General features: G+C 40.5%; 1 protein-coding gene across 7 annotated transcripts in view; it reads right to left on the bottom strand.

Annotated features, from left to right (window-relative positions):
- The window catches only part of LOC133607332 (protein turtle homolog B-like), a 250,778-nt gene that overhangs the window by 113,069 nt on the left and 110,160 nt on the right, over positions 1-27,549 (bottom strand). For all 7 annotated transcript variants that reach the window (XM_061961847.2, XM_072913838.1, XM_072913840.1 and 4 more), the window contains 3 exons: positions 20,122-20,239; positions 17,565-17,706; positions 6,601-6,746 (listed from right to left, as the gene is read on the bottom strand). In XM_061961847.2, the coding sequence (XP_061817831.2) occupies positions 6,601-6,746; positions 17,565-17,706; positions 20,122-20,239 (406 nt within the window). The remainder of the gene's footprint in view (positions 1-6,600; positions 6,747-17,564; positions 17,707-20,121; positions 20,240-27,549) is intronic.

Raw genomic sequence — 27,549 nt, 5'->3', positions numbered from 1 at the left:
AAGTTGAACACATGCCTTTGCTAAACGGACGGTCACCGCATGCAGGACATCTAACATCGGTGAAGAACCAGTCCTGCAAGAAGATGTCATTCATATCACTACCGTACATTGAAGAGGCACAATAACAGCAAAGATAAACCATCTGTGCCACACAAGCAAGAGCATCAACTTGCAACTACAGACTAAATGTGAATTTATTTTGCTTCCTGGAGAATATTGGACATCTGCAAGTAATCACAACGAGCTGGGGTCGCGTTGTACCAAAAAAAGAGATCAGCATTGTCATCTGAAAAGGTAAACAACCTTGTTTGTTTCAACTACTGTTTAAACTAAAGAAGAGTAAATGGTGCTGTATGTTAAGTTGTTTATGAGTGTGTTAACAACATTATCGATTAGTAACTGTACCTTGTTTGCAAGATTATTGCAAACTGCAAAAACTTTCAAAATGTGTATTATATTTTTACTATACTTAATTTTTCACAAGGTTTTGAGCAAATCAATGACTTGCAGTTCAGTAAAACATTTAAAAAACTTTCCTGTATGACATTTTGACTGCTAAATTGCATTTGTAACCAAATATTGGGGAATTTTCTTCAGCAAATTGTATTTATGCAAACAAATAATAAGATTAATCATTTGACAGACCTAATTAGAAAATGTTAACATTAGGTTTGTGTTCAATTATAGTAAGTGTGTTAATCCTAAACATGCCTGATACATTTTTAAGCCTTTTATTTTTTTTCTTACCTTGGCTTTAATTCTGTGAACACATCGTATAGTGAGATTATTTGATACCGTTTCATCACTACTGTACTTATAAATGAAGATACTGGATCTATTATATTTTTGTAACTAAATTATCTTCTACGTATTTAATTCATACTACGTATCAATAAATAAGCTCCACTTCTTCCTACTCCTTCTTGGAAATGTTGAATTGTGAAGTAAACACGTGATGTTCCTTAAAGTAACTTGCTAAGTATGTTTGAAACAAAACGAAACATTACTAACAGCATCACTACCAAATACTAACTGTGGAGCCTTTAGGACTGTTGCCACGGTTACGGGTATTTCAAAACGCAAACAAACACCTACACTATAGCGTAAGTGTTGTGTTACACTGACAAGCCTTTCAAAGAGACATGTATATGCAGCAGCTTGGTTTTACGATGTCGCTACAAAAAAAGAGCCATTTAAGAAGAAGAAGCTGAGGGGGAAAGTTAAGGGCCAGCTTTAGCGAAGTGGCCAATGATTGATACAGGACTGCAATCTATTTTTGGTGGTGCATTTTCATTTCATTTTCAGTTTTGCTGTTTTAGTTTTTGTGGTTTTCAAGTTACAGGGAATATTGTCAGCTATCACCGTGAGATCTGCTGCTGAGATTAGAAAAAACATATGTTCACACCTTAGCCTGCTGTTTGCCAAGTCTTCAAGTAATAAAAGCAGCCATTCTGTCACATGACATAAGTCACCATGGGCATTATTTATAATCAGTTTAGTCTTTGTAAAGTTGATTATCTCATATTTGTACCATATAAGATATTTGAGTAGTTGTAATATGAGATTATATTTCAATAATGGCAGTGCAGGATTGTTTCCAACTCGTAAAAATCCGAAGTGTTTCTAGTGTTCCAACTCATGAAGTCTAAACTATTAAAAAAACACAAAATAAAGAATTCCTTCAGAACATCCTTTTATCTAATGAAATATTTCACTCTGTGGTCACTACGAGCCACTATTCGACATTTCAATTTGGAAGAGTCTGATTCAACCATCAACTACCGTACGCAGTGGAATTGTCGGACGTGCGAGACAAGTTGAGGCCCCCCACTTACTGTGGGTGTATTAAGAGGATGTTCCGAGATGGAACAGTTGCAGTGCAGATAAAAAAAAAAGTCCACAACAAATAAAGTAAAAGCACATGAAAACAAGAGGGAAACATCAAAGAACACAAAGGACATAAAATACATTTTAAAAGCACAAAGCTGATGCAACTAGCTGTAACTTCAGTGGCCCCATTTCTACATACAGCTACAAAGTAAAGCACAACAAAACAGTCAATAAATAACACATATTGCGCACACATGATTGCACTATACATAGACAAACAACAAAACAAAAAAAAACACAATTTCAACACCCACATACACTGTAGTGGCTTCTGCAGTGCTCCATGCCATGGTTTGGGGGATGGGGGGCCGCACGGCCAGCAACAGAATCAGACCCAACAAAACAACCAAGAGTGCCGACTCTATCCTTGGCTGTCGAATGAGCAGTCCGCGCATTGAGAAGCGAATCCATCTAGGGCAGGGGTATCAAAGTAATTTTAGCTCAGGGGCCACATGGAGGAAAATCTATTTCCAAGTAATTTAAAAATAAAGACAACTTCAGATTGTTTTCTTTATATATATATATATATATATATATATATATATATATACATATATATAAAATATATACATATAGTGGCTGTCAAAGCTATACCTTTAAATAACGGCACTCATTTGTGTGTGCTCATGTATACATATATATGATATATATGTGTATGTATATGTGTATAAATATATATACACACACACACACATATACACTGAACATAAATGTAAACGTGACACTTTTGTTTTTGCTCCCATTTTTCATGAGTTGAACTCAAAGATGTAAAACTTTTACTGTATACACAAAATACCTATTCCTCTCAAATATTGTTCACAAATCTGTGTAAATCTGTGTTTGTGAGCATTTTTTCTTTGCCAAGATAATCCATTCCACCTCACAGGTGTGGCACATCAAGATGCTGATTAAACAGCACAGGTGTGCCTTAGGCTGCCCACAATAAAAGGCCACACTGAAATGTGCAGTTTTATCACATAGCACAATGCCACAGCTGTCGCAAGTTTTGAGGGAGCGTGCCGTTGGCATGCTGACTGCTGGATAGTCCACCAGAGATGTTGCCCGTGAATTGAATGTTCATTTCTCTACCATAAGCCGTCTCCAAAGGCGTGTCAGAGAATTTGGCAGTATATCCAACCGGCCTCACAACCGCAGACCACATGTAACCACACCAGCGTAGGACCTCCACATGCAGCAGGTGCACCTCCATGATCATGAGACCAGCCACTCGGACAGCTGCTGCAACAATTGGTTTGCATAAAAAAAAAATGTCTGCACAAACTGTGAGAAATTGCCTCAGGGAAACTCATCTGCATGCTTGTCGTCCTCATTGGGGTCACGATCTGACTGCAGTTTGACGTCGTAACCAACTTGAGTGGGCAAATGCTCACATATGATGGTGTCTGGCACGTTGGAGAGGTGTTCTCTTTACGAATTAATCACGGTTTTCACTGTTAAGGGCAGATGGCAGACGTTATCTTCAATATATAAATAACTACACTAACTTCACTTCAGAACTGTATAAAGAAGGTTACAGTAACTTGAAGAGACAATTCAAGAAACCTCTTTCCTATTATTCCAACTCATTCGGTGTGTGCCTGTGTGAGAGCAACAGATGCTTTCACACGGAACGGCGATTGAAGTATAAATATAGTTGTAATACCAAATTGAAGAGGGAAGTTTGCCAACATCTAAATATTCAATACACACAGCAATAAAGACCGGTATTCGGGAGAACTTGCCAATACGCTGCCATGTGGACCCGTACGTGTGCAACACGCACACACACAGACACACAGACACGTGCACACAACAACACGCACACACACACACAGACACGGACACTTTTTTGCGACATTGCACGTAACAATCACTTTGAACAAAAATAAAATATGTCGAATTTACAGTATTGTCAGGATATGAGCAGAGACACGTCAGTTTGTCAAAACAAGAAATAAAACAAGCTTTAGCTAACAGACTGTACAACAACACGTTGACACTCCCATCACCACAGTATGAAGTATAAACAATAAAACATTGAATATTATATGTATGTGAAACATTCCTACAGTACCTTGTTTTCTTCCCTGACAACCTCCTTTAAGTTGTGTCAGAAATATCCACCCATCCATCCATTTTCTATCCAGGTCCTTAAGCGACTAAAATGCGTCAAACATGACAAAGTGTGGAGAGTGTTTTGTATAAAACCCACCAGGCTAAGCAAAGGGGTTAAATGGGTGGACACATAATCCATATCAATATAAAATGCATTCGATACATATATAGATATATTTTTTGGTCAGAAGAAACCAGAAATTATGAAGCAAGATTTTTTTCATTAAGTTACTCGTGCTTTGGGAATACAGGAAACAGGAGGTGTGACTAAACAATGGGACTGACACGTTAACAGCCAATCACGCAAGAGTATTAACTACCGTGTGTTACACCTTTCCTGCTGTTCGGCTCCAAGTCCCAGACCGTAGTCGAGGAACGCAGGGAAGACGTTCCCTCCAAGGTCAATGTTCTCCTCGGGGTTAACACCCTTCACTTTACCCGACAATGGGTCTGCTAAGCTCCGCTTTCGGGTCGGAATGACGAGGCCGATTCGTGATAATTTGGTCGCTTTATTATTATTTCTGCAGGACATAACCAGACACATTCGCCACTGCACGCGAGAACTCTCCTAACTCTTCCACTCACTCACTGATGTCACTCACCCAACACACTGCCGTTCTTAAAAGGAGCACACACACACACACACACACACACATATACTTTACTCTCATAACACTAGTGTGGTTGCACCGTCTTTCTGTCTTGCTGTGGATTCTCTGCATGGTGTGGGAAGAGGAACTGTAATATCTTGATACATCAACGCATAACCGAAAATTGTCTTTAGTTTTGTTGGTTTTAATGCTGACGTGTCGTACAATCCTGACCCTTCCAATGTGTCGTTTTTTTAATTAATTGCCTCCCAAACTACTGTGTAGTGTTCAATAGCTTTTACACTACTGCTATCTAGTGTCTCAAATCAGCAACTACCTTCACTTCTACTTAAATGGTTTTATTACCTTAGCCACGCTCATTCTACCTGGCTACAAGACACTCTCTCCACTGATAAATAGCACCCTTGGGAAGTTGGAAATTGTTTCACTGTATTTATTGGCAGGCTTAAATAAGTCATAAAAAGTATCAATAATTATCGATATCGATCAATACAAAAAACGTATATCGTGATATAATTTTCGGCCATATCGCCCAGCCCTAGGGTCAATAATAATCGCTGTTGACATCCACCTCAAGTGGCAACTTAATTACAATGTTTCAAGTTTCGTGTTTTAAAAATACATTTGGGACAATCCGCGGGCTGTAGTTTGGGGACCTACCACGAGATGAAGCGACAGTTTAAGAAACACTGATTGAAGACATTTTTTGAGGTTGAAAAAGTCACAGATGAGATCAATGTTTTGTTCTCTTCGATGAAAGATCGTTTTCTTTAATACCTACTTGCCAACCCTCCCGGATTTTCCGGGAGACTCCCGAAATTCAGCGCCTCTCCCGAAAACCTCCCGGGACAAATTTTCTCCCGAAAATCTCCCGAAATCCAGGCGGACCTGAGTGACGTGTCGACAGCCTGTTTTCATGTCCGCTTTCCCACAATATAAACAACATGCCTGTCCAATCACGTTACAAGTGTAGAATGATCGAGGGCGAGTTCTTGGTTTCTTATGTGGGTTTATTGTTAGGCAGTTTCATTAACGTCCTCCCAGCGCGGTAACAACACACAACAACAGCAGTCACGTTTTCGTCTACCGTAAAGCAGTTCGTCTGCCGCAAACAGCAATGTTGTGACACTCTTAAACAGGACAATACTGCCATCTACTGTACATGCATATGTGACAATAACATCTACGACTTTTAGAGAGTGCAGTGCACAACTGCGCACACAACAAGGAGACGAAACAGAATGCATCATCAGAGAGGGTGTTCAGCATGGTTAGAAAAATAGTGACAGAGAAAAGAACAAGGATGGACAATTCAACCCTTAACTCAACAATGAGTAGATGAGTGTTATGTGTGTGTATATGTGTAAATAAATGAACACTGAAATTCAAGTATTTCTCTTATTTATATTTATATTTATATATATATATATATATATATATATATATATATATATATATAGAATTCACTGAAAGTCAAGTATTTCATATATATATATATATATATATATATATGAACTACTTGACTCCTCCCCTCTTAACCACGCCCTCCAACCACGGCCCCCCTCCTCCCCCACCTCCCGAAATCGGAGGTCTCAAGGTTGGCAAGTATGCTTTAATATGTGTCGAGAGAGTTACATTACAATTGAGTTCCTAGATGTAATTTTTGTTTTTCCTGTAGCTGCTATAGCTACATCCATGTTATGTGACTAACACCAGTCACTAATGTTTATGATTCCCATAAGCTGTGCTCTTAAAAAATCCAGACTATGCAACCTTTTCTGCATAGAAAAGTTTTAACCAACCAATGGTTTACGATGAAAGATGCATACAAAAATTGCTCGCCTGCTAAAGCAACTTTTTTGTGTGCAGCAACCTTTATACAGAAAATGAGAACCCAGGTGTGTTAAAACATAGAGATATGATGCATACCTAAAAGGTAGCACCAAATCAACTTTAATGTCATGGAAACACTAACGTCACTTACATTGCACTGTCAGGTAGGCGGAGGCAGTGGGTGGGTGGCCAAGGCTGTTGCTAGGAGCACAAGTGTATTTCCCAGCATCCTCCGGCTTGACTTGGGCAATGATGAGGGAGCCATCAATCAGAACACTGACTCTTCGCTTTAGGTCACTGAAAAAAGAGAACATAGCTTTTACCCCACAAGTCAGACGAACTAAGCTAAACAGTAGGTTTTTTTCAAACATAAAATGATGTCACTGATATTTAAGACTCGGACTAATTTTCTTTGGGCCGATGTTGGCTCATTTTGCAGTCGGGCTCAATAAAACAAAGCACGTAGACTGAATAACCAAACCGTGGGATTCTTTATTTGGGTTCGTATTTTGTAAAATGATACGCGAGAAAACAGACTACCGCAGGAAGGGGATTCATATGTAGGGTCGATGTTCGAAAACCGGTTCTCGATAAGAGAAGAACCGATTCCATTGATTCGAATCCCTTTTTGAGAAACGGTTCCCGTTATCGAAGCCACTATAGTAAAGAAAAAGATTTGGTTCTTTATTCGAATCCCTGGGAACGAATCCCGTGTCACAGGAAATGTCCTGTGACACGTCACAGGAAATGACGTAGCTCAGTCATTCGGCGGCAGATACAGAAGCAGCAACAACAATGGACCGGAAAAAAACGCTCCAAGGCATGGCTTCACTTTACTAAGAAATACGACGAGGAAACGGCTATCTGCAATTATTGCCAGGCTTTGCTTTTCCGTAAGGGGAGCAGTACAACAAACATGTTGAAACATGTTCAGGCCGTACATAACCTGAAGATTAGAGAAACGTATTTTGTCTTCGACACGTGGAGAAGCAGCGACAGAGATGACGAAGCACGCCCCTCTTCCTCTGCTTCAACCTGCAGTCCCAGTGATAGTGCCGGTGAGTAACTAACGTTAACTGTTGCCGGTTAAATTCCATATCTGCTCACTTGTAGCCTTTAGGCTAAAATAAGGTTACCTCTTATGTCAACCAGGACTGCAGTAATGTTAGCTAGACTAACGTTACCTAAGCATAGTCAGTGGCTAACGGTAACGTTAACGTTAGCCTTTTTGTATGTGTCTGATAACGCTAACTGGATCTTGTAGCCTACACCACTCCAGAGTTTGCAGGTCTGTCTAATAAACTAGTGCTTGCAAGATGTGAATTAAGATAATGTTAATGTTATCCTATTTCAGATGATGGCATTCATGACAGAGTGACCAGGGCAGTGTTTGCTCTGTTTATTTTATTTTTTTCTTAAAAAATAAATGTGAGCTTTTGTTAAACCAAGTATTGTGTTTTTTTCCATATGCAACAACCTATCTGGATTCGATGAGAATCGATAAGGAATCGGTTCGATAAGAGGATTTGATAATGGGATCGAAATCGATAATTTCTTAACAAACATCATGCCTATTCATATGGCCCCATCAGTCGTGGTGTACCTGTCACATGAAACGTGACGAATTGGGGGTCGCACTATCCACTATAATCGCAAGACAGCCGTAGAGTGTTGAATATCTTAAAATGTGCTTTGTAGCAATTCCAATTTTCACCACAGCATCAGTTGCTATGTAGAGTGGAGCTTTCCATCATTTTTAGCAGACTGCATTACAAAATTAATGAATCCCTAAATTCTTCTCACATGAGATCCATTCAGGAATGGGGCTATATGAATGCTTTCCCTACTGTAGTTTGTTTGGATGTACGTTAAACCAAGACGGTAAGTAAGAAATTTTGGCCAACATTTTTGGCGAAAAGTGGTACTACTGTACTGTATTGTTGAACAGAGGCAACCAAGCAGGCTGTAGTACTATTTTCTGTCTTCAAATTGGACAAAAGGCACATGGCAGCCTGTTAACATGTTTTTACATGGACAGAGATTTTTTTTAAACTCTGTCAGAGTTGTATGCTGCCGATTCAGATCATTTATGAGTGAGATCAGCTGATACCGAGTGCTATTGACAATGTAATATTAGCAACAGAATATTTAAACTAGTTCTTTAATATAATTGATTACATACAATTATTCGAGTAAAACAAAGTCAATAGTACACAATAACGTAATAAAAGCAAAAAACACGCATTAAAAGGCGCACTTAAATTCCTTTAATTTTTTCAAAAATCGACAGTGCGCCTTATAACCCAGTGCGCCTAATGTACGGAATTAACTCTGGTTGTACTGACCGACCTCGAAGCAATTTTATTTGGTACATGGAGTAGTGATAAGTGTGACCAATAGATGACAGTCACACATAAGAAATACGTATGGACTGCAAGATGACGCGAGCAAGCAAGCCCAAAACTTTGACATTTCTTTGAGAATATATAGACTCGCTATATAAGGGCTAATAACTACCAGTCCAACAAAGATAACGGGGAGAAGACGCTGTCGAAGAGGAACCATGTAAATAAGACCGCCCGCCAAACGCGCATCCCGAAGAGACGGTCAGAAAGCGGCTTCATGATAATAACATCATTTATGCAAAATTTGGACCAAAGAACCACTATTCATGTTTTGTAAACGACATGGAAATGTTTTAAATGTAGAAAAAAACAAATCCTAATATCTACTTTTTGTATGAAAATAGACCTGAATAGACCCGCTCATTGGTAGTACGCCTTATAATCCGTGGCACTCTATGGCTTAAAAAATACGATACTCATTTAAATCCTTTGGTTTTTGCCCTCAATGTCCTTCTGTGTCCAGGCACTTATTGTATTCCCTTGATTTGTAAACAATATGCCCTTTTCCACCGCAGGAATATTTTCAGGAACTTTACCACTTACTAATTAAAGTACCCCCTGTGTTTCCACCAAAAAATAGCCGTTTAGATTTAGTTCTTGAGGAACCTTTCAGAGTTTCTCCTAGCGAGGTGGGACTTTTCAAAGCTGCCCTGAACTTTTTCGAGGGCGCACTGCGCTGTCGAACGCTAATTGGTTAAACACAGTTTGGAGCGTTCCTAAAACTTATTTTTCAGGAACTTTCCCATTCAATAAAGTTCCCTCTGTGTTTCCGCCAAAAACTACCCGGGTAGATTTAGTTCTTATACGAACTTTTCGGAGTTCCTCCGAACTCGACGGGACTTTTCCATGCGACCAGGAACCTTTTCAGGGGCGGGCTGTGCTGTTGAACGCTGATTGGTTGAACGCAGTTGGGGGCGTTCCTAAAACTTATCTTTCAAACACACGACCACCTGGAATATGCGCGGCATGTGCAAAAAGGCATTTCAAGCCTTTTAATCGCATTTTGCTCCTAAAAGAAATCCATCAAAATTGGATAAAACTATAGTACAATTTTTGACCATCTTTAAAACATTTTTAAAATATAATTTAAACCATAACCAAATGATTGATCACTTGCGCTGAGAGCTGTGTGTACATGCCACTCCGAGCTCACACACACTCGGTGTTCAACGCGGATGAAACTAGATCTTAATTGAAGGAACTGGTCAGTTAATGACAATGTTTTTTTCACCACCACTTGACACAAAATGCACTGCCCGCTAGTAACTAAGAAAGTTGGAGGGAATATTGAACAACAAATCAACGATAAAAGTGACATACTTGCCATTCAAATAATACCACGTTTGTTGACAAGAACATACAATCATGGAAGAACATTCAATCTATTTATTAAGCAGAGGGAACACAAACTAGTGAAATATTCAAAAGAGCTGCCATCAGAGCCAACAAACTGCCGCTGCTAGCCTGCTCAGCTAACAAAAAACAGCTCAAACTCAGACTCGCTGATGTCACACGTCACTCGGCAACAGACACCGCGCATACTGAAACTTATCTCAACTGCATTATGCCAGATATTTGAAGTTTATTTTTCAAGTAACACATTAACTTCCCTAGTAATTTATTACATTTATTAAAAAGTAATTATGTTAATAATTCAATTACATTTTTGGTAAAGTAATGAGTAACTATAATTAATGATCATTTAAAAGTATTTTATATAACGCAGCCTGTCACACAGCATCATGCAACAGTTGGCAATCTTTGTGTGTAATGTTTACGTATAAAAATACCACTGTTAAAGATCATTTATTTTCATGTAGCTGCTGACATTTAAACATGTCCTCTTAAACCAGGGCACTTTATTTTACATTTTGTTCTTTTGTGTTTTTGTTCGCTGAATAATTGAGCATAGCTAAATGTTTGTTTTAAAGAAGATTGGGGACTAGAGATGTCTGATAATATCGGGCTGCCGATATTATCGGCCGATAAATGCTTTAAAATGTAATATCGGAAGTTATCGGTATCAGTTCGGAAATTATCGGTATCGGTTTCAAAAAGTAAAATGTATGACTTTTTAAAACGCCGCTGTGTACATGGACGTAGGGAGAAGTACAGAGCGCCAATAAACCTTAAAGGCACTGCCTTTGCGTGCCTGTCCAATCACATAATACCTACAGCTTTTCGCACACACAAGTGAATGCAAGCATACTTGGTCAACAGCCATACAGGTCACACTGAGGGTGGCCGTATAAACAACTTTAACACTGTTACAAATATGCGCCACACTGTGAACCCACACCTAACAAGAATGACAAACACATTTCGGGAGAACATCCGCGCCGTAACACAACATCAACACAACAGAACAAATACCCAGAACCCCTTGCAGCACTAACTCTTCCGGGACGCTACAATATACACCCCCTGCTACCCCCTACCCCACCCCCCCACCTCAACCCCGCTCACCTCAACCTCCTCATGCTCTCTCAGGGAGAGCATGTCCCAAATTCCAAGCTGCTGTTTTGAGGCATGTTAAAAAAAAGAATGCACTTTGTGACTTCAATAATAAATATGGCAGTGCCATGTTGGCATTTTTTTCCATAACTTGAGTTGATTTATTTTGGAAAACCTTGTTACATTGTTTATTGCATCCAGCGGGGCATCACAACAAAATTAGGCATAATAATGTGTTAATTCCAAGACTGTATATATCGGTATCGGTTGATATCGGAATCGGTAATCAAGAGTTGGACAATATCGGAATATCGGATATCGGCAAAAGAGCCATTATCGGACATCTCTATTGGAGACTATAACTTATCTTATATTATTTTCAAGGCTTTTTTTCTTTATTCTCATCTTAAAACACATCTTAAGTTGTGATCCTATCATGCAAAACATACTTTTCTTACTTGTTGGTACCAGCTTTTGTGCATCTGGGATCCTCATCAGTCCCAAAAAAACAAAAAAAAACAAGGCATGGTGGAGATATTTAGTTACGTCAACGAATATTTCCATTTATGGGTTAGTTTATGTCGCGATATGAGTTTAAGTCCAAATCGTCCAACCCTACACTCGTGTTAGCACAGTTTAGGGATGTTCTCTATGTTTAATTGAGCATTAAAGTAGACCTTATGATTGCATTGTGTTTATATGTATGAGTGCACATGTGTACCTTGCTTGAGTGTCAATAATGAAATTGGTATATTTCATATTGCTACAAAACTTTTTACAAAAATGTTTTTTTTTTCCCATTTAGTTGCACCGGTGCGACTAGTGAAAAAGCGAAGCATACAGCATTGCATACTCCTTTGTGTAACCTTTACAAGAAATACTGTACATTGGAGGCTAACTCCATAGCTCGCTAGCTTGTGTGCACTAGTTTTCTGAGTCTTTTATTTTGCTAACACAGGCAGGATGGAGCAGCACTTTATTGCTTGGATTCAAAATGACATCACGTCTGTCTCATTCAACACGCATGGTGGTCAAGCCAGTGTCTGTTCTTAATAGGTACTAGACGCCATTTAGCCTTTCTCGAAGAAAAATAGCCTACGCTTGCGTTGTTTTCGGCTGTATGAACCGTTTAAATTCCCGAAAAGGATAAACGTTTCTTCAGAGTTTCTCGAGAGGTAATCAAGAATGGCGGAAGAGTGCAAGATTTTATGAAAAAAAGACGACAAAAGTAGCACACACTCCAGCACAAGGGAGCAAAGCCACAGAATGCATGAGTTGGCAGTGACCACTCCGTCAAAAAGTTTGTTTGATATACTTTTAACGTTTAGTGTTTCCCATTTAAAGGGGAACATTATCACCAGATCTATGTAAGCGTCAATATATACCTTGATGTTGCAGAAAAAAGACAATATATTTTTTTAACCGATATCCGAACTCTAAATGGGTGAATTTAACGCCTTTCTATTATTCGCTCTCGGAGCGATGACGTCGCAACGTGACGTCACATCGGGAAGCAATCCGCCATTTTCTCACTTTCGTCGGTGTGTTGTCGGAGGGTGTAACAACACGAACAAGGACGGATTCAAGTTGCACCAGTGGCCCAAAGATGCGAAAGTGGCAAGAAATTGGGGGAAATTTGTTCAAAATACGAGGCTGTGGGGAAAGCCGACGAAATGGTCAGTCGTTTGTTCCGCACACTTTACCGACGAAAGCTATGCTACGACAGAGATGGCAAGAATGTGTGGATATCCTGCGACACTCAAAGCAGATGCTGACAACAACTCCAAAACTGGACAGATCAGCTTTCAGGAAAAGAGAGCGGATGAGGGTATGTCTACAGAATATATTAATTGATGAAAACTTTATTCATTACTCGCGGTTTTACGTAAATGATTATACATAAACTGTGTTTACCAATAATTTAGCTTAAAAACATTTATTTTTTTCAATCATTCAAGTACATTCGGGTAGTCTTGTGTAATGCAGTATTTTGTGTCTATTTAGGTATGGTTAACCTGAGTGCTGAAATCGTGGACAAATATATGTTCTTAGCGCGCCTGAAATGGGCTGTCTGCACTCTCAAAGTGTATGTTGTTGCCAAATGTATTTCATATGCTGTAAACCTAGTTCATAGTTGTTAGTTTCCTTTAATGCCAAACAAACACATACCAATCGTTGGTTAGAAGGCGATCGCCGAATTCGTCCTCGCTTTCTCCCGTGTCGCTGGCTGTCGTGTCGTATTCGTCGGTTTCGCATGCATACGGTTCAAACCGATATGGCTCAATAGCTTCAGTTTCTTCTTCAATTTCGTTTTCGCTACCTGCCTCCACACTACAACCATCCGTTTCAATACATGCGTAATCTGTTGAATCGCTTAAGCCGCTGAAATCCGAGTCTGAATCCGCTATACCTTGCTGTTCTATCCGCCATGTTTGTTTGTATTGGCATCACTGTGTGACGTCACAGGAAAATGGACGGGTGTATATAACGATGGTTAAAATCAGGCACTTTGAAGCTTTTTTTAGGGATATTGCGTGATGGGTAAAATTTTGAAAAAAACTTCGAAAAATAAAATAAGCCACTGGGAACTGATTTTTAATGGTTTTAACCCTTCTGAAATTGTGATAATGTTCCCCTTTAAGTATTATCTTGATATTATTTGTTTTTCTTAAAATATATTTTTATTTTTTGTACGAGTGTTCAGTAAAGCACTAACTCATCAGGTTTAAATAAAATGAATTAAATGTGAGCAAAACCTAAAAGAGTTAAGCTTTTACCAAATGCCACAATCATAAATGAAGCTTTTAGCACATACACAAAGTTGACATCTATAGTTATACAGTATTTTGATAAAGACGGGGGGAAAACACTCATACTCATAAATGGCGTGTGCAACAGCAAGGGCAGGCAACAAACATACAAATTAAATCATGAAATGCAACTTTACCCGAGCAAAAACGATGCATATTTACGGTATCTGGGAGAGTCTTGATACCAATTTCCTTGACCCAGTCACACACAAAGAAGTTGTAGACCTCCATGCTTTTCCAAGTTTTCATCTGTTTTGTTGTGTAGAATGATATCTGGAGCACACGATAGTTGGATATGTTTGGGAACTGCACCGACGAATAATCCTTTTCCACTCGACAAATCTTTTTTTGGGGGATAAAGTATAGGGATCTATGCCATTGCATAGTTTGATTTTTTGCAGGAATGTATAGGCCCCCTGTGTGTGTGTGCTGCTTGCTGTACAGACAAAATTAGCCTGGTTAACCACCACTGCTTTTCACTTGTGGGAAGAAATCACTTGTCGAAATACAATTATGAAGACAGAAAATGTGCGGTTGGTTTTCACACTTGTACCGTGAAGTGTTTAGGAAGAGAGTCTGTGTTGAAATAAAATGTATTTCTCGTGTTACTGTCGGTCTTTTTTTCTTCATACTGAGCTCGCACTAGTCAGCAGTCATCTCACAAGACCCCTCGATTTCCAATATGTCAATCAAGTGACGAAAGTGACGTCATAGTAAATATTGATGATACAATAGGTAATTTTTTGGTCTATTTTTGAAGTACCCGAAATGTCCCTACACCAGTGGTTCTTAACCTTGTTGGAGGTACCGAACCCCACCAGTTTCATATGCGCATTCACCGAACCCGTCTTTGGTGAAAAATAAAATGTTTATTTTTTTCAAATTCAAGACAAAGTTATATGTTTTTGGTAACACTTTAGTATGGGGAACATATTCTATGTAACAAATACTTAGTTTAGAGTTATTTGGACACTAGGGGAACATATTCTAAGTAATAAAGACTTAATTTAGAGTTATTTGGTTAGGGTTAGGGCCAGGGTTAGGGCTATAATAAGGCCATGCAGAATAATGCATTAATAAGTACTTAATAATGACTAGTTAAGAGCCAATATGTTACTAATTTGCATGTTAATAGGCAACTAATTAATGGTGAATATGTTCCCCATACTAAAGTGTTACCATATTTTTTTACTGGTGCATAAAATGAACCGTGCATGAATATCACCTTGTTTAAACAACAAAACCAGCACAGTGCATAAACTCACAACAAATTACACACCTGCAAACCAGTCAGCTGTTACCGTATCCGTAATACGCCGATAGGGAGAAGTTTGTATTTACACGATGAGTCAGGTGTGTTTTGACCTCCGCCGAACCCCTGAGGCCGACTCACCGAACCCCTAGGGTTCGATCGAACCCAGGTTAAGAACCACTGCCCTACATAGTCGACTTCAGCTGTTTTGGGGTGGGAACAGTTCACTGCTTTGTCCTGCTGCCATTTTTAAGATAATATAGCCTACTAGCATGTCTCACTAGTTTCAGGTTTTTTCCATTTGTATCCCACAATGCGTTGCCAAAACCTATTTTGCGCCATCGTTCACGATAAGGCCACATGTAATATTTCCGAACTAATTGGTGATACGATGGAGAAATACTGTGAGTCATTAGATAAGAAGTCCATTTGTCGTTTATAAGGAGCAAACAGCCGTAATTGGATGCAAGGATTCGTACAAGAACGACTAGTCTGGGTGGAGCAGAAACCATGTGCGACATCTTCCCCAATGTCTCATTCCTGGACTTTGTGAATTAATTAATTAAAAAAATGATAAGAGTCTAAAAAGCTATGACCACTTGGTTTGTGGATGAGTTTGTATCCTTTATGTTTATCTGTATAAACCCAGTGGACATTGTCATCATTTAATTGTCATCAAGCCAGCTGAGAGTAATGGACTCTCAGAAATTGGACACCCTGAATAATCACGCATAAATAACATAATGTCAGCTCAGCACACTGTGACTGTAAGGCAGAATTGGGAGAATGATCTTCTCATGTCGCTTCAGTTTTTTTATATGTGTAGGCTACAGTCCGGATGGGAGGAGTAAGTACTATTTTTTATCAATTTCAAGTTCTTCTACCAAGCACACCAAGTTAATGCAAAGTGGGGCTGTTATTTATTGTATATTTATTTTTACTTGCAAAATGTTCCTAATGACCTGTAATGAAATCATTCAAACAAACACAACATTGTCCATAGCACGTCACATCTCGGTTGATTGCAGCAATCCATGCTCGCCTTCCCCGTTAACTCTTCTTTTCAACTGTCCAGAAATACGCTTAGGAATGCGATAAAAGCTAGTAATATCTCTGCCACCTCGATTGTGGCAGTTGACATTCGCACACGTCATCGGCATTACTAGTATCACGCGTTATATGATCAGGAACAATAGACGTGATACAAACAAAGCATTCTACTATGGCCAACGGCAATGCATTGTGGGAAATGAGAAAATCCAAACCCCTCCATAGGTGTGTATAAACGCAGGCACCGTTTATGTACTTTTGTTTTTATTCCGAGAAGGTTGTGCCAAAAATAACTTACCAGCACAATGTCGGTTTATAGCGAGGGAGGAGGACTTAAACACACCGTGGAGGCTTTGCGATTAAACAACTGTGACATGTTTAATCACAGTCAAAAGTAAAACCGGTTATTCGTTGCATCCCTGTATGGACATTCACAATTAGCTGCTAGTTGCCTGTCAACCAGGTGACCAAAATTGAGTAAAGTATGACCAGACGGGGATTGTTTTTCATGATCGGTATTGAAAGGTACTTTTTCACGTCTAATACTGATTGGTGGCCGATTGATTGGAGCATCTCTAGTATGGATGTAGGGCTGCAACAACTAATCGATTAAATCGATTATAAAAATAGTTGGCGATTAATTTAGTCATCGATTCGTTGGATCTATGCTATGCGCAAAGACAATTTTTTTTTTTTTTTTTTATAAACCTTTATTTATAAACTAAAACATGTACAAACAGCTGAGAAACAATGATCAAAATAAGTATGGTGCCAGTATGCGGTTTTTTCCCCAATAAAATACTGGAAAGGTTGAAATGAAGTTTGTCTCCTTTATCCGATTATTAATCGAAGTAATAATCGACAGATTAATCGATTATCAAATTAATTGTTAGTTGCAGCCCTATGTGGATGGAGATTTTTTTTAACAACTTCGTAGAGAAAATTTGCATTTTTGAAACTGTTTTCACAGGGACATGGCGTGATCCAAATTAAATGTTCTCAAAGGTAACACTTGCCCTGCTATTGTAATATGGATCATATCAAGTTCTTGGTTTAACTGGAAAAAGGAACAACCTGAGATTCTAAAGGCTAAACATTGGGTACTTAAAATAATGGACAATCATGAACCCGATCATAACTTTACTTCTTGAAGAAGACATTATCCTCCTCCCAGAACCAGGTGTAGGTAAGATTCCGAGGGTAGGCTTCCGCCTGGCAGGTGAAGAAGGCGTCCTGCGAGATGTTGACAGTAATATTGTCTGGCGGTGACGCAATAAACGGAGGGCCTGGTGGGGAACACACAAAAGGCACAGTCAAGAATATCACTAATTTCTTTCAATATTCTCACAAAAAAATAATGCAACAAATGAACCAGCTAACCCACAGAACATCATTAAACGGACACAAAGAAGACACCACCAGTACCGGTACATTCAATGTAGGGGTGTAAAATCGATCAGTTCGGTACAGAGCTTTTGGTTTGGTATTTTCCCCACTGTTCACATTGCGTAAGGGACTTACTGTTTCCATATTAATGTGTCCTGTTTGGGAACGAGGCTACAAACTCCTACTATTAATGCTGCACGTCAGCCAAAAAGGAACGTTTATTTCCTATAAATAAAAAAAACATTTTCACACATTTATTCTAAACCGAGAAGGGCACTGTTTATGGCATACAGTAACATTACAACCCTATGACATACAGTTCACAGTCCTAGAGATGTTGCTAAGAACTTGTCTTGTGTCCCTGACACATAGAATTCTGAAATGACACAGTCAACTCACTCTTTTTGCGTCCCGGAGACGCGCCTCATTTTTCTAATGAAAAACAATACATTTGTGTTTAAAATCACAACGATTCATCGGGATTCAATCAACAATACATATTGTTGGCGACAAGATTTTGTGACGTCACCGCTGGTGTTTATCTAGACAGACACAAAGAGGCACATGTCTGTGCGACCAGTGTCTGCGAAGCAACAGAAAAAGACAAATCACAGCAAGTAAAAACTAAACACGTCAAAAATATGAATATCTTGCTCAATTTGCAAAGTGGACTTTGCTTTTCTTGCAAGTACGTCTGTTATGCGAAAGCATGTAAAGCAGAGGCATGTCAGACTCTCCTTGGTAAGATAGTTAGCTTGACAGCTCGCTAACAACAGAGAGACAGAGTTGTGTGGAGAAAAAGCTTCACTTATTTTTATTAGGGACCCATTGAATTTTCCAGGGACACACTCACTACCAGTGAGTCCCAGGGACTCAATACATTGAAAACCTAACAACATCGCTGCATTCCTGTGGAAGCGCACACACACACACACACACACACACACACACACACACACACACACACACACACACACACACACACACACACACACACACACACACACACACACACACACACACACACACACACACACCTACAAATGTCCCTAGTAGGCTCAGTGGTCCCATCTTGGTGGATGTGTAACAATGCTGAGGACCCCTGTTCCATAGGCACACACACACACACACACACACACACACACACACACACACACACACACACACACACACACACACACACACACACACACACACACACACACACACACACACACTCTCTCTCTGCATGACCATTTGTCAGTTATGACCTGTCATCCACAGTCTGATCCTTTAAATGGCAGAGCATTTCCATCTGCCAGACCGTTATGCTGGACAAGCTGGTGTGTGCATGTGTGAGTGTGTGTGTGTGCCGATGCCCACAAGTTTTGTGTACCAACCTGCCCTATTTGGAACTAGCATTGAGCGCTGGAGATTTGCTGGCTCTGTAGACTCTCAGTTGATCTGCAGCTCAGTGGCTTTCCAGGAGGGGCCCACATTAATCCATTACAGTGTAAACTATACACAACAGGTCAACTAACCATTAAAGCCTACTGTACCTCAGGCTTTGCATTACTTAGTAATACATTACATAATCAGCTAGGTGCTGCAAATAATGCATGTTATAATGACTGTTTCTAAGTGAGCAGATACCATATGTAAAAGAGCAAAGTGATACAATATTAATTTTTTTAATGAATCATTTTTGTATACTGGAGTCCCCTTAAATTTGTCCAGCTTATGTCAATAACCTATTTGTCAACCACCTCATCAAGTTCCATTAGTCAAATTTAACTTGTTTGTACAAAAACTCCCTAAATTCCACAAACATTTTGAAAGTTGCAAAATAATATTATATATTGCAAAATTATCTTAAATTAATGTTTATCTAAAACACTTAATTGAGTTCTATATAACAGTTTTGTCAAAAACTGACACAATTTCAAGCCAATTTCTGGCTGTCTCTTGAAAATCACTCATTTTGTGTCTTATTTACATGCCAAAAACCTCTACGCCTGGCCCCCTCCAGCTCACATCGACTATTTTAGTTTTAGCAGATCGCTTCCGTATCGCCAAATATAAGTTAGAAATATATCCAACTTTTTTCTTACAAATGGAAATAGTGGAGGAGTTTAGCATCCTATGTATTATTTTTGCCATTAAGCTATATGTGCCAGTCTAGTCTTTGTTGAGCCCTACAAAGTGTGTTTCTGGCTCCATAATCACTGCTCGGATTATTTTTTCAAGGTAACCATGACAACACTGGTGAGCACTTCTCCTTTCCCATAGAGTAATACAAGTGTGTACCATTAGAGAAGGTGAAAAAACAAACCCACCTTGAACTAGCAGCCGTGTTGTGTGAATGGCCTCTCCTTGTGGGCTAAAGGCTCGACATGTATAGGCACCACGATCCTCCCGCGTGATGGATAGCACCGTCAAACTTCCATCAAATACCTGTACATACAAATGGGATTGTTACTAGTCAATACGGGGACTAGGTTGAACTATTGGTAACTGTTTTTTTTATTTATTGTTGTTTGCTAGGTGTTTAATGGTAGTGTACTGGTACAACGACGCTAAATGGAAATGGTTGCTTAAGACAGGACATATGGCGTACAAAATGAGCTACATGTGAGTTAACATCTTGACTGACGAAACAAATGCTAGGTGTTTCTTTTAAGCACTGTGGTCACATAGAGATTTTTTGCATTATTTAGTTTCATGATTTTTTGGGGGGGCTAAAACACCTAAAAAGGTCATCATCACCAAAGTAAATCTGTTCTGTCCTGCTCTTTTAAAAGCTAACAGGCTGATTTATTTGCCCAACAGTCTAAGTGCTACTGACACTGACAACAAGGATTGTTCAGTATGTCCTGCATTTTATTCAGAAACATGTGCCTTTGAAATAACTAAACACAATGAGTCCTTACCTAATCCCATTTATAATTTTCCAATAATTCTACAAAAATGTAGCAGGTCGACAAGTTTTCTTTTAGGATCAGGCCTTCAAAGGCTGCTCCATTTGGAGATCCTTAGTCACATAATGGCAGAGTCTTGACTAACTCAATGCATGCTTTGAGTCATGGCTTGCGAGCTTGAAAACCCTCAACCGTCATTAAAGGGGACCTATGATGATTAATGCCAAAGCGTCAAATCATAAGGTTTATGTTAGAGATCAATTGATCATCGGCACCTTTCGACATATCGTATCGGCAACAGAACTACATCAGCAGATACAATACACATATGAAACACAATTCATTCAAAAAACAGAACGATTCGATGCAATTCGTTTTAGTGTATGTACAATTCATTAAGATTGGATACAGTATATGAATTCACAATTATATGGTTAGCATTTGTTGATGGACACATTCTTTTTACATCACAAAAGACCAAAAGCATTCCTTCCTGTGCATACTCATGTTAGAAAATAAATAGTTAGGACCTTGGCACCAAGCGCTCAGACTAGATATGTCCAACTTACGTATATGAGCATGAACTGAAGAAAACTACTCGGATAAGAGGCCAAACATCTTCTAAGACAACTGATCATTCATTCAGCAACATTCTCAGCCATGAGAATAACCTGATAAATGGGAACACCCATATGCACATTCATCTTCAAATTAAAAAAAAAAAATCTATAAATGTGACATGCGTCCAGTAATTTAAATGTTTTAAAACAGATGTTTAATAACATAAAAAGGCAAACACATGTCACATGTCAAATATATTTATTTTCCATGAGTAAAGTCAGTGTTGCCACAGACGCCTACGAGTTCTAGTCAATGGCTTGTTTAGGGGGCGGGACTTTTGAAACAAGAATGAAAAGTGATGTGTGTTGTGGTGTTGAAAGGTCGTTTGAATGGAATGATTAGAGAGCCTGAGACGGCGATAAAGCCCGTTGTACGAAGACGTTGCATTTTGAGAAATAAAGAATGACAATAACAACCTGAGGGTTCCAGGTTCAATCCCCGCTTCCGCCATTCTTGTGGCTGCCGTTGTGTCCTTGGGCAAGATACTTTACCCACTTGTTGCCAGTGCCGCCCTCACTGGTTTAAATGTAACTTAGATAACGGGTTTCACTATGTAAAAGTGCTTTGAGTGACTAGAGAAAAGCGCTATATAAATATAATTCAATTTAATTCAATTACTTGGGATTTCATGTTACAATATTGATGGCCGCACTGTACGGAGATGGTTCGCAGTGTTGACAATACGTACCTTGCAGGTAATTATTTGGCAGGCAGCTGTGACTCTCGCGTTGTTTTGGTTTAGTCTTTATTTGAAGGGACAATGCACAGAAACATTAAGCTCAAAGACAGATGTGTTCTGTACCAGATTATAGCTAAATAGCTAATTTCCATCTGCAGTTTTAAAGATAAACTGTCTGATTGCTAGTCTCGCGCAACACCTGGTACATGTATCTACGCCTATTTTCGTCTCCAGTTACGCGTGCCTCTTCACGGACAACCCTGGCTCTCATGTTGTTTTAAAGACACTAACTGTCGATTGATTTTTAGTTTGGCGCAATAACCTGTTTGTGTCTGTACACTCGATTAACCTAAGGCTTCACAGCTGAATCTTATCGATTGAGGGGGCTGTAACCGATGTAGTGACATACTGTACATGTTGCTACTGTACTGCACCCTGTATGTATTGATCTTTATAATGTTTATAACGTTATAACTGTTTCTGGAGGGTAGTAGTGGTGATATTCGTCTTCAAGATATATATTTAATAGTCTTCAGTTTCAAAGAAAAATTAAGATTTTTTGGGGGGAGGGTGCGGTGGGGTTTTATTTGACATTTGGGAACACTCCTATATATACATATGCAGAAAGCAGATTATAAATGTGATTGTGGAGACACATTTACGCCAAAGTATATCCAATAGATATTATTTAGACCATGAGGTAGTGTTTTAAATGTAGATCTAAATCATCACAGGTCATTTAAACTTAGCCTTCCCGTAAACAGAGCAAAATAAACGGTGTGCCGCCAAGTAGAGTTGGGTAACAAGGCTACAAACTGGATCTATTATTAATAGGGAAGTTTCATTTACTACAAATAATGTAATCATTCACAGTTTTCAAACTGTTACGATTGCACATGTTTGCATTGTTGTATTTCCATAAAAAGAAACCGTGTAAACCTTCTAGTTTTCTAGGTCTTTTCAGACAAACCAAAGAGTCCAGTTGCGATCGATTGAATGACCTGAGATGACAATGACCTGGATGAATGTGAACATTCATAGAGGTGTAAACCAGGGGCTCGTAAAGTGTGGCCCGGTGAGTCATTTGTCACCTATAGCTTGTTTGTTTTTGGCTCTTGACCTATTGTAAATAAAAAATTAGGTCAATATCAAAGTGACTGGCAACACCAGACTGGAAGAGAGTCCATCCCCTCTCGAAAAGACTGGTTCCAGAGCCTTTGCTGTGCCTCGAGGTGAGACCAATTAGATCCAGCTGGAACTTCTCTACCTCGCGCACCAGCTCAGGCTCCTTACCCTCGAGCGAGGTGACGTTCCGAGTCCCAAGAGCTAGCTTCTGTAGTCGAGGATCGGACCGCCAAGAGCCCTGCCTTCGGCTTCCGCCCAGCTCACGAAGCACCCGACTTCTATGGCCCCTCTCTGCCTTCGGGTTGAGGGACGGGTCCTGACTGTTGTTTGTGCTTGCGCACCAAACAGCAGTTCAGAGTACCCACCCATTTTGGAATCTCTAGAGGGAGTACTGGAGAGTGCTCCCATAGGTGATTCCCTTGTTCTACTTGGGGACTTCAACGCTCACGTTGGCAACGACAGTGAGACATGAAGAGGCGTGATTGGGAGAAACTGTCACCCTGATCTGTTCCAGAGTGGTGTTTTGTTATTGGACTTTTACGCTTGTCACAGATCGTTATGGACAGACACCATGTTCAAACATAAAGGTGTCCATATGTGCACTTGGCATCATAACACCCTAGGCTGCAGTGCAATGATCAACTTTGTAAATGGATTTGCGGACTTGTGTTTTGGACACTCGGGTGAAGAGAGGGGCGGAGATTTCAACCGATCACCAACTGGTGGTGAGTCGGCTCCGATGGGAGGAGAGGATGCCGGACAGATCTGGCAGGCCCAAACGCATAGTGATGGTCTACTCGGAACGTATGGCAGAGTCTCTCGTCAGAGAGAGTTTCAATTTCCACCTGCTGAAGTACTTTGAACATGTTACGAGGGAGGCGCTGTATATTGAGTCCAAGTGGACCATGTTCCGTGCCTCTATTGTTGAGGTAGCCGATTGGAGCTGTGGCCGCAACGTGGTCGGTGACTGCCGTGGCGGTAATCCCAGAACCCGCTGGTGAACACCAGCGGACAGACAGGCTAAGCAGTGTGCAGCTTTGGTTGTTGGAGAGGTAAAAACTCGGACATGAGGAGTTCGGAAAAGCCATGGAAAACAACTTCCCGGACGGCTTTGAAGCAATTCTGAACCACCATTCGCCATCTCAAGAGGGGGTAGCAGTGCACACTGTGTATAGTGGGGACGGGGTGCTGCTGATGTCGACTTTGGATGGATCGGTGGAAGAAGTACTTCCAAGACCTCCTCAATGCCACCTACACGTCTTGCATTGAGAAAGCAGTGGTGGGCTCCCCTATTTCTGGGGCTGAGGTTGCCAAAGTAGTTAAAAAGCTCCTCGGTTATAAGACCCTGCAGCATTGCATGGACATCGGGTACAGTGCCTCTGGATTGGCAGACTGGGGTGGTGGTTAATCTATTTAAAAAGCGGAACCGGAGGGTGTGTTCCAACTATCGTGGGATCACACTCCTCAGCCTTCCCGGTAAGGTCTGCTCAGGTGTAATGGAGAAGAGGCTATGCTGGCTAGTCGAACCTCGGATTCAGGATGAGCAATGTGGTTTCCGTCCTGGTTGTGGAACTGTGGCAGGATCCTTGAGGGAGCATGAGAGTTTGCCCAACCAGTCTGCATGTGTTTTGTGGACTTGGAGAAGGCATTCCCTCGGGAAGTCCTGTGGAGAGTGCGCAGAGAAATGGGGTATCAAACCGCCTGATTGTGGCTGTCCGCTCCCTGTATGATCACTGACCAAGGTGAACATGCCAGAGGTTGTTCACCTTGGTCAGCATTGCGGGCAGTAAGTCGGACCTGTTTCCAGTGAGGGTTGGATTTCGCCAGGGCTACCATTTGTCACCAATTTTGTTTACAACATTTATGGAAATAATTTCTAAGCGCAATCAGGGCGGTGAGGGGATCCGGTTTAGTGGCTGCAAGATTAGGTCTCTGCTATTTGCAGATGATGTGGTCCTGCTGGCTTCATCTGGCCAGGATCTTAAATTTTAACTGGATCAATTTGCAGCGTGTGAAGCGACTGGGATGAAAATCATAATTTTCAAGTCCGAGTCCATGGTTCTCGCCTGGAAGAGGGTCGAGTGCCATCTCCGGGTTGGGGAGGAGATCCTGCCCCAAGTGGAGGAGTTCAAGTACCTAGGGGTCTTGTTCACAAGCGAGGGAAAGGTGGCTTGTGGGATCGACAGGCGAATCAGGGCAGCGTCTACAGTGACCCTGTATCGATCCGTCGTGATGATGAAAGAGCTGAGCCAGAAGGCAAAGCTCTCAATTTACCGTTCGATGTTAGGGATGATGTTCGATAAGAAATTATCGAGTTCGAGCCTACTATCGAATCCTCTTATCGAACCGATTCCTTATCGATTCTCTTATCGAATCCAGATAGGTTGTTGTATTATTATTTTTTTGTCATAAAAAAAATACAATCATGTGTTCTTACGGACTGTATCCCTGCAGACTGTATTGATCTATATTGATATATAATGTAGGAACCAGAAATATTAATAACAGAAAGAAACAACTCTTTTGTGCGAATAAGTGTGAATGAGTGTAAATGGGGGAGGGAGGTTTTTTGGGTTGGTGCACTAATTGTAAGTGTACATTGTGTTTTTTTATGTTGATTTAATAACAAATAAAAATAAAAACAAATTTGTATTTGTATTTATTTCTTGTGCGGCCCGGTACCAATCGATCCACAGACCGGTACCGGGCCGCGGCCCGGTGGTTGGGGACCACTGGTGTAGGCTACAAAATACTGTTAACGTTATCAGACACACACAAAAAGGCTAACGTTAACGTTACCGTTAGCCACTGACTATGCTTAGGTACTGTTAGTCTAGCTAACATTACTGCAATCCTGGATTGACATACAAGGTAATGTTATTTTAGCCTAAATGCTAAGAGTGAGCAGATATGGAAATTAACCGGCAACAGTTAACGTTAGTTACTCACCAGCACTATCACTGGAATTGGCGCTGCAGGTTGAAGCACAGGAAGAGGGGCGTGCTTCGTCGCTGCTTCTCCACGACACCTTTCTCGAACGTTCAGGTTACGTGCAGCCTGAACATGTTTCAACATGCTTGCTGTACTTCCCCCCCCTTACATGAGAGCGAAGCCTGGCAATAATATTAGATAGCCGTTTCCTCGTCATATTTTTTTGTAAAATGAAGCCATGCCTTGAGGCGTTTTTTCCGGTCCATTGTTGTTGCTGCTTCTGTATCTGCCACCTAATGACTGAGCTACGTCATTTCCTGGGACGTCCCACAGGGCATTTCCTGTGGGACGGGAATCGTTCCCAGGGATTCGAATAAAGAACCAACTCTTTTTCTTTACTATAGTGGCCAACTCTTTTTCTTTACTATAGTGGCCTCGATAACGGGAACCGGTTCTCAAAAAGGGATTCGAGTCCATGGAATCGGTTCTTTTCTTATCGAACAACCGGGAGAACCGGTTTCGAATATCATCCCATATCTTCACCTATGGTCATGAGCTGTGGGTTATGACCGAAAGGACAAGATCACAAGTACAAGCAGCCGGAATGAGTTTCCTCCGTCGGGTGGTGGGCTCTCCCTTAGAGATAGGGTAAAAAGCTCTGTCATACGTGAGGAGCTCAAAGTAAAGCCGTTGCTCTTCCACATCGAGAGGAGCCAGATGAGGTTTTCGGGTATCTGATCAGAATGCGCCCCTAATGCCTCGCTGGGGAAGTGTTAAGGGCACGTCCGACCAGTAGGAGACTACGGGGAAGACCCAGGACACGGTGGAGGGACTATGTCTAACAGCTGGCCTGGGAACGCTTCGAGATGAGAAGAGCTGGACGAAGTAGCTGGGGTGAGGAAAGTCTGGGCTTCTCAGCTTAAGCTGATGCCCCCGCGACACGACTACCGATAAGCGGAAGAAGATGGATGGATGGATAAAAGTGACTGTTTGCTACGCTTACACAGCTGTAGGAATGTAATGATAAACGGTATTAATGATAACCGCGGTAAAACTCCTGACCATTTTTAATTAAAATGATCAAAAAAACATGATTGATTACTCCATTTTGATAAACCCACAGATTGCCTGGCGCCATTCTAACATGAAAACAAGTGTCATTAAAGTCTTTGCCCAAAAAGAAACCACATACCCCAATCTAAATTTACGGTATTGCTGTCTGCGCAAATAAGCTATTCAATTGTGCACATTGGACCTACAAGCTGTGCTCTTTTAGAACAGATGGATTGTTTTATACGAGGTGGAGGTGTTGTTACAGTGCATTAAAAGGACAACTAAACTGAGTTGGATGCCACAACACCCGCCAGAAATAAGAAATAATTGACTTTATTTGTTACGCACTTTTCATTTAAATGCATCCTAAAGTGCTACAACACAAACCAATAAAACAAAAGATTAGTGTTATGTTCTCGCACTGTTGCGGAAGTTGT

The sequence above is a fragment of the Nerophis lumbriciformis genome, linkage group LG09 (genome assembly GCF_033978685.3).
Source record: "Nerophis lumbriciformis linkage group LG09, RoL_Nlum_v2.1, whole genome shotgun sequence".
NCBI lineage: Eukaryota > Metazoa > Chordata > Actinopteri > Syngnathiformes > Syngnathidae > Nerophis > Nerophis lumbriciformis.
This window is presented reverse-complemented; position numbering and strand designations above follow the sequence as displayed.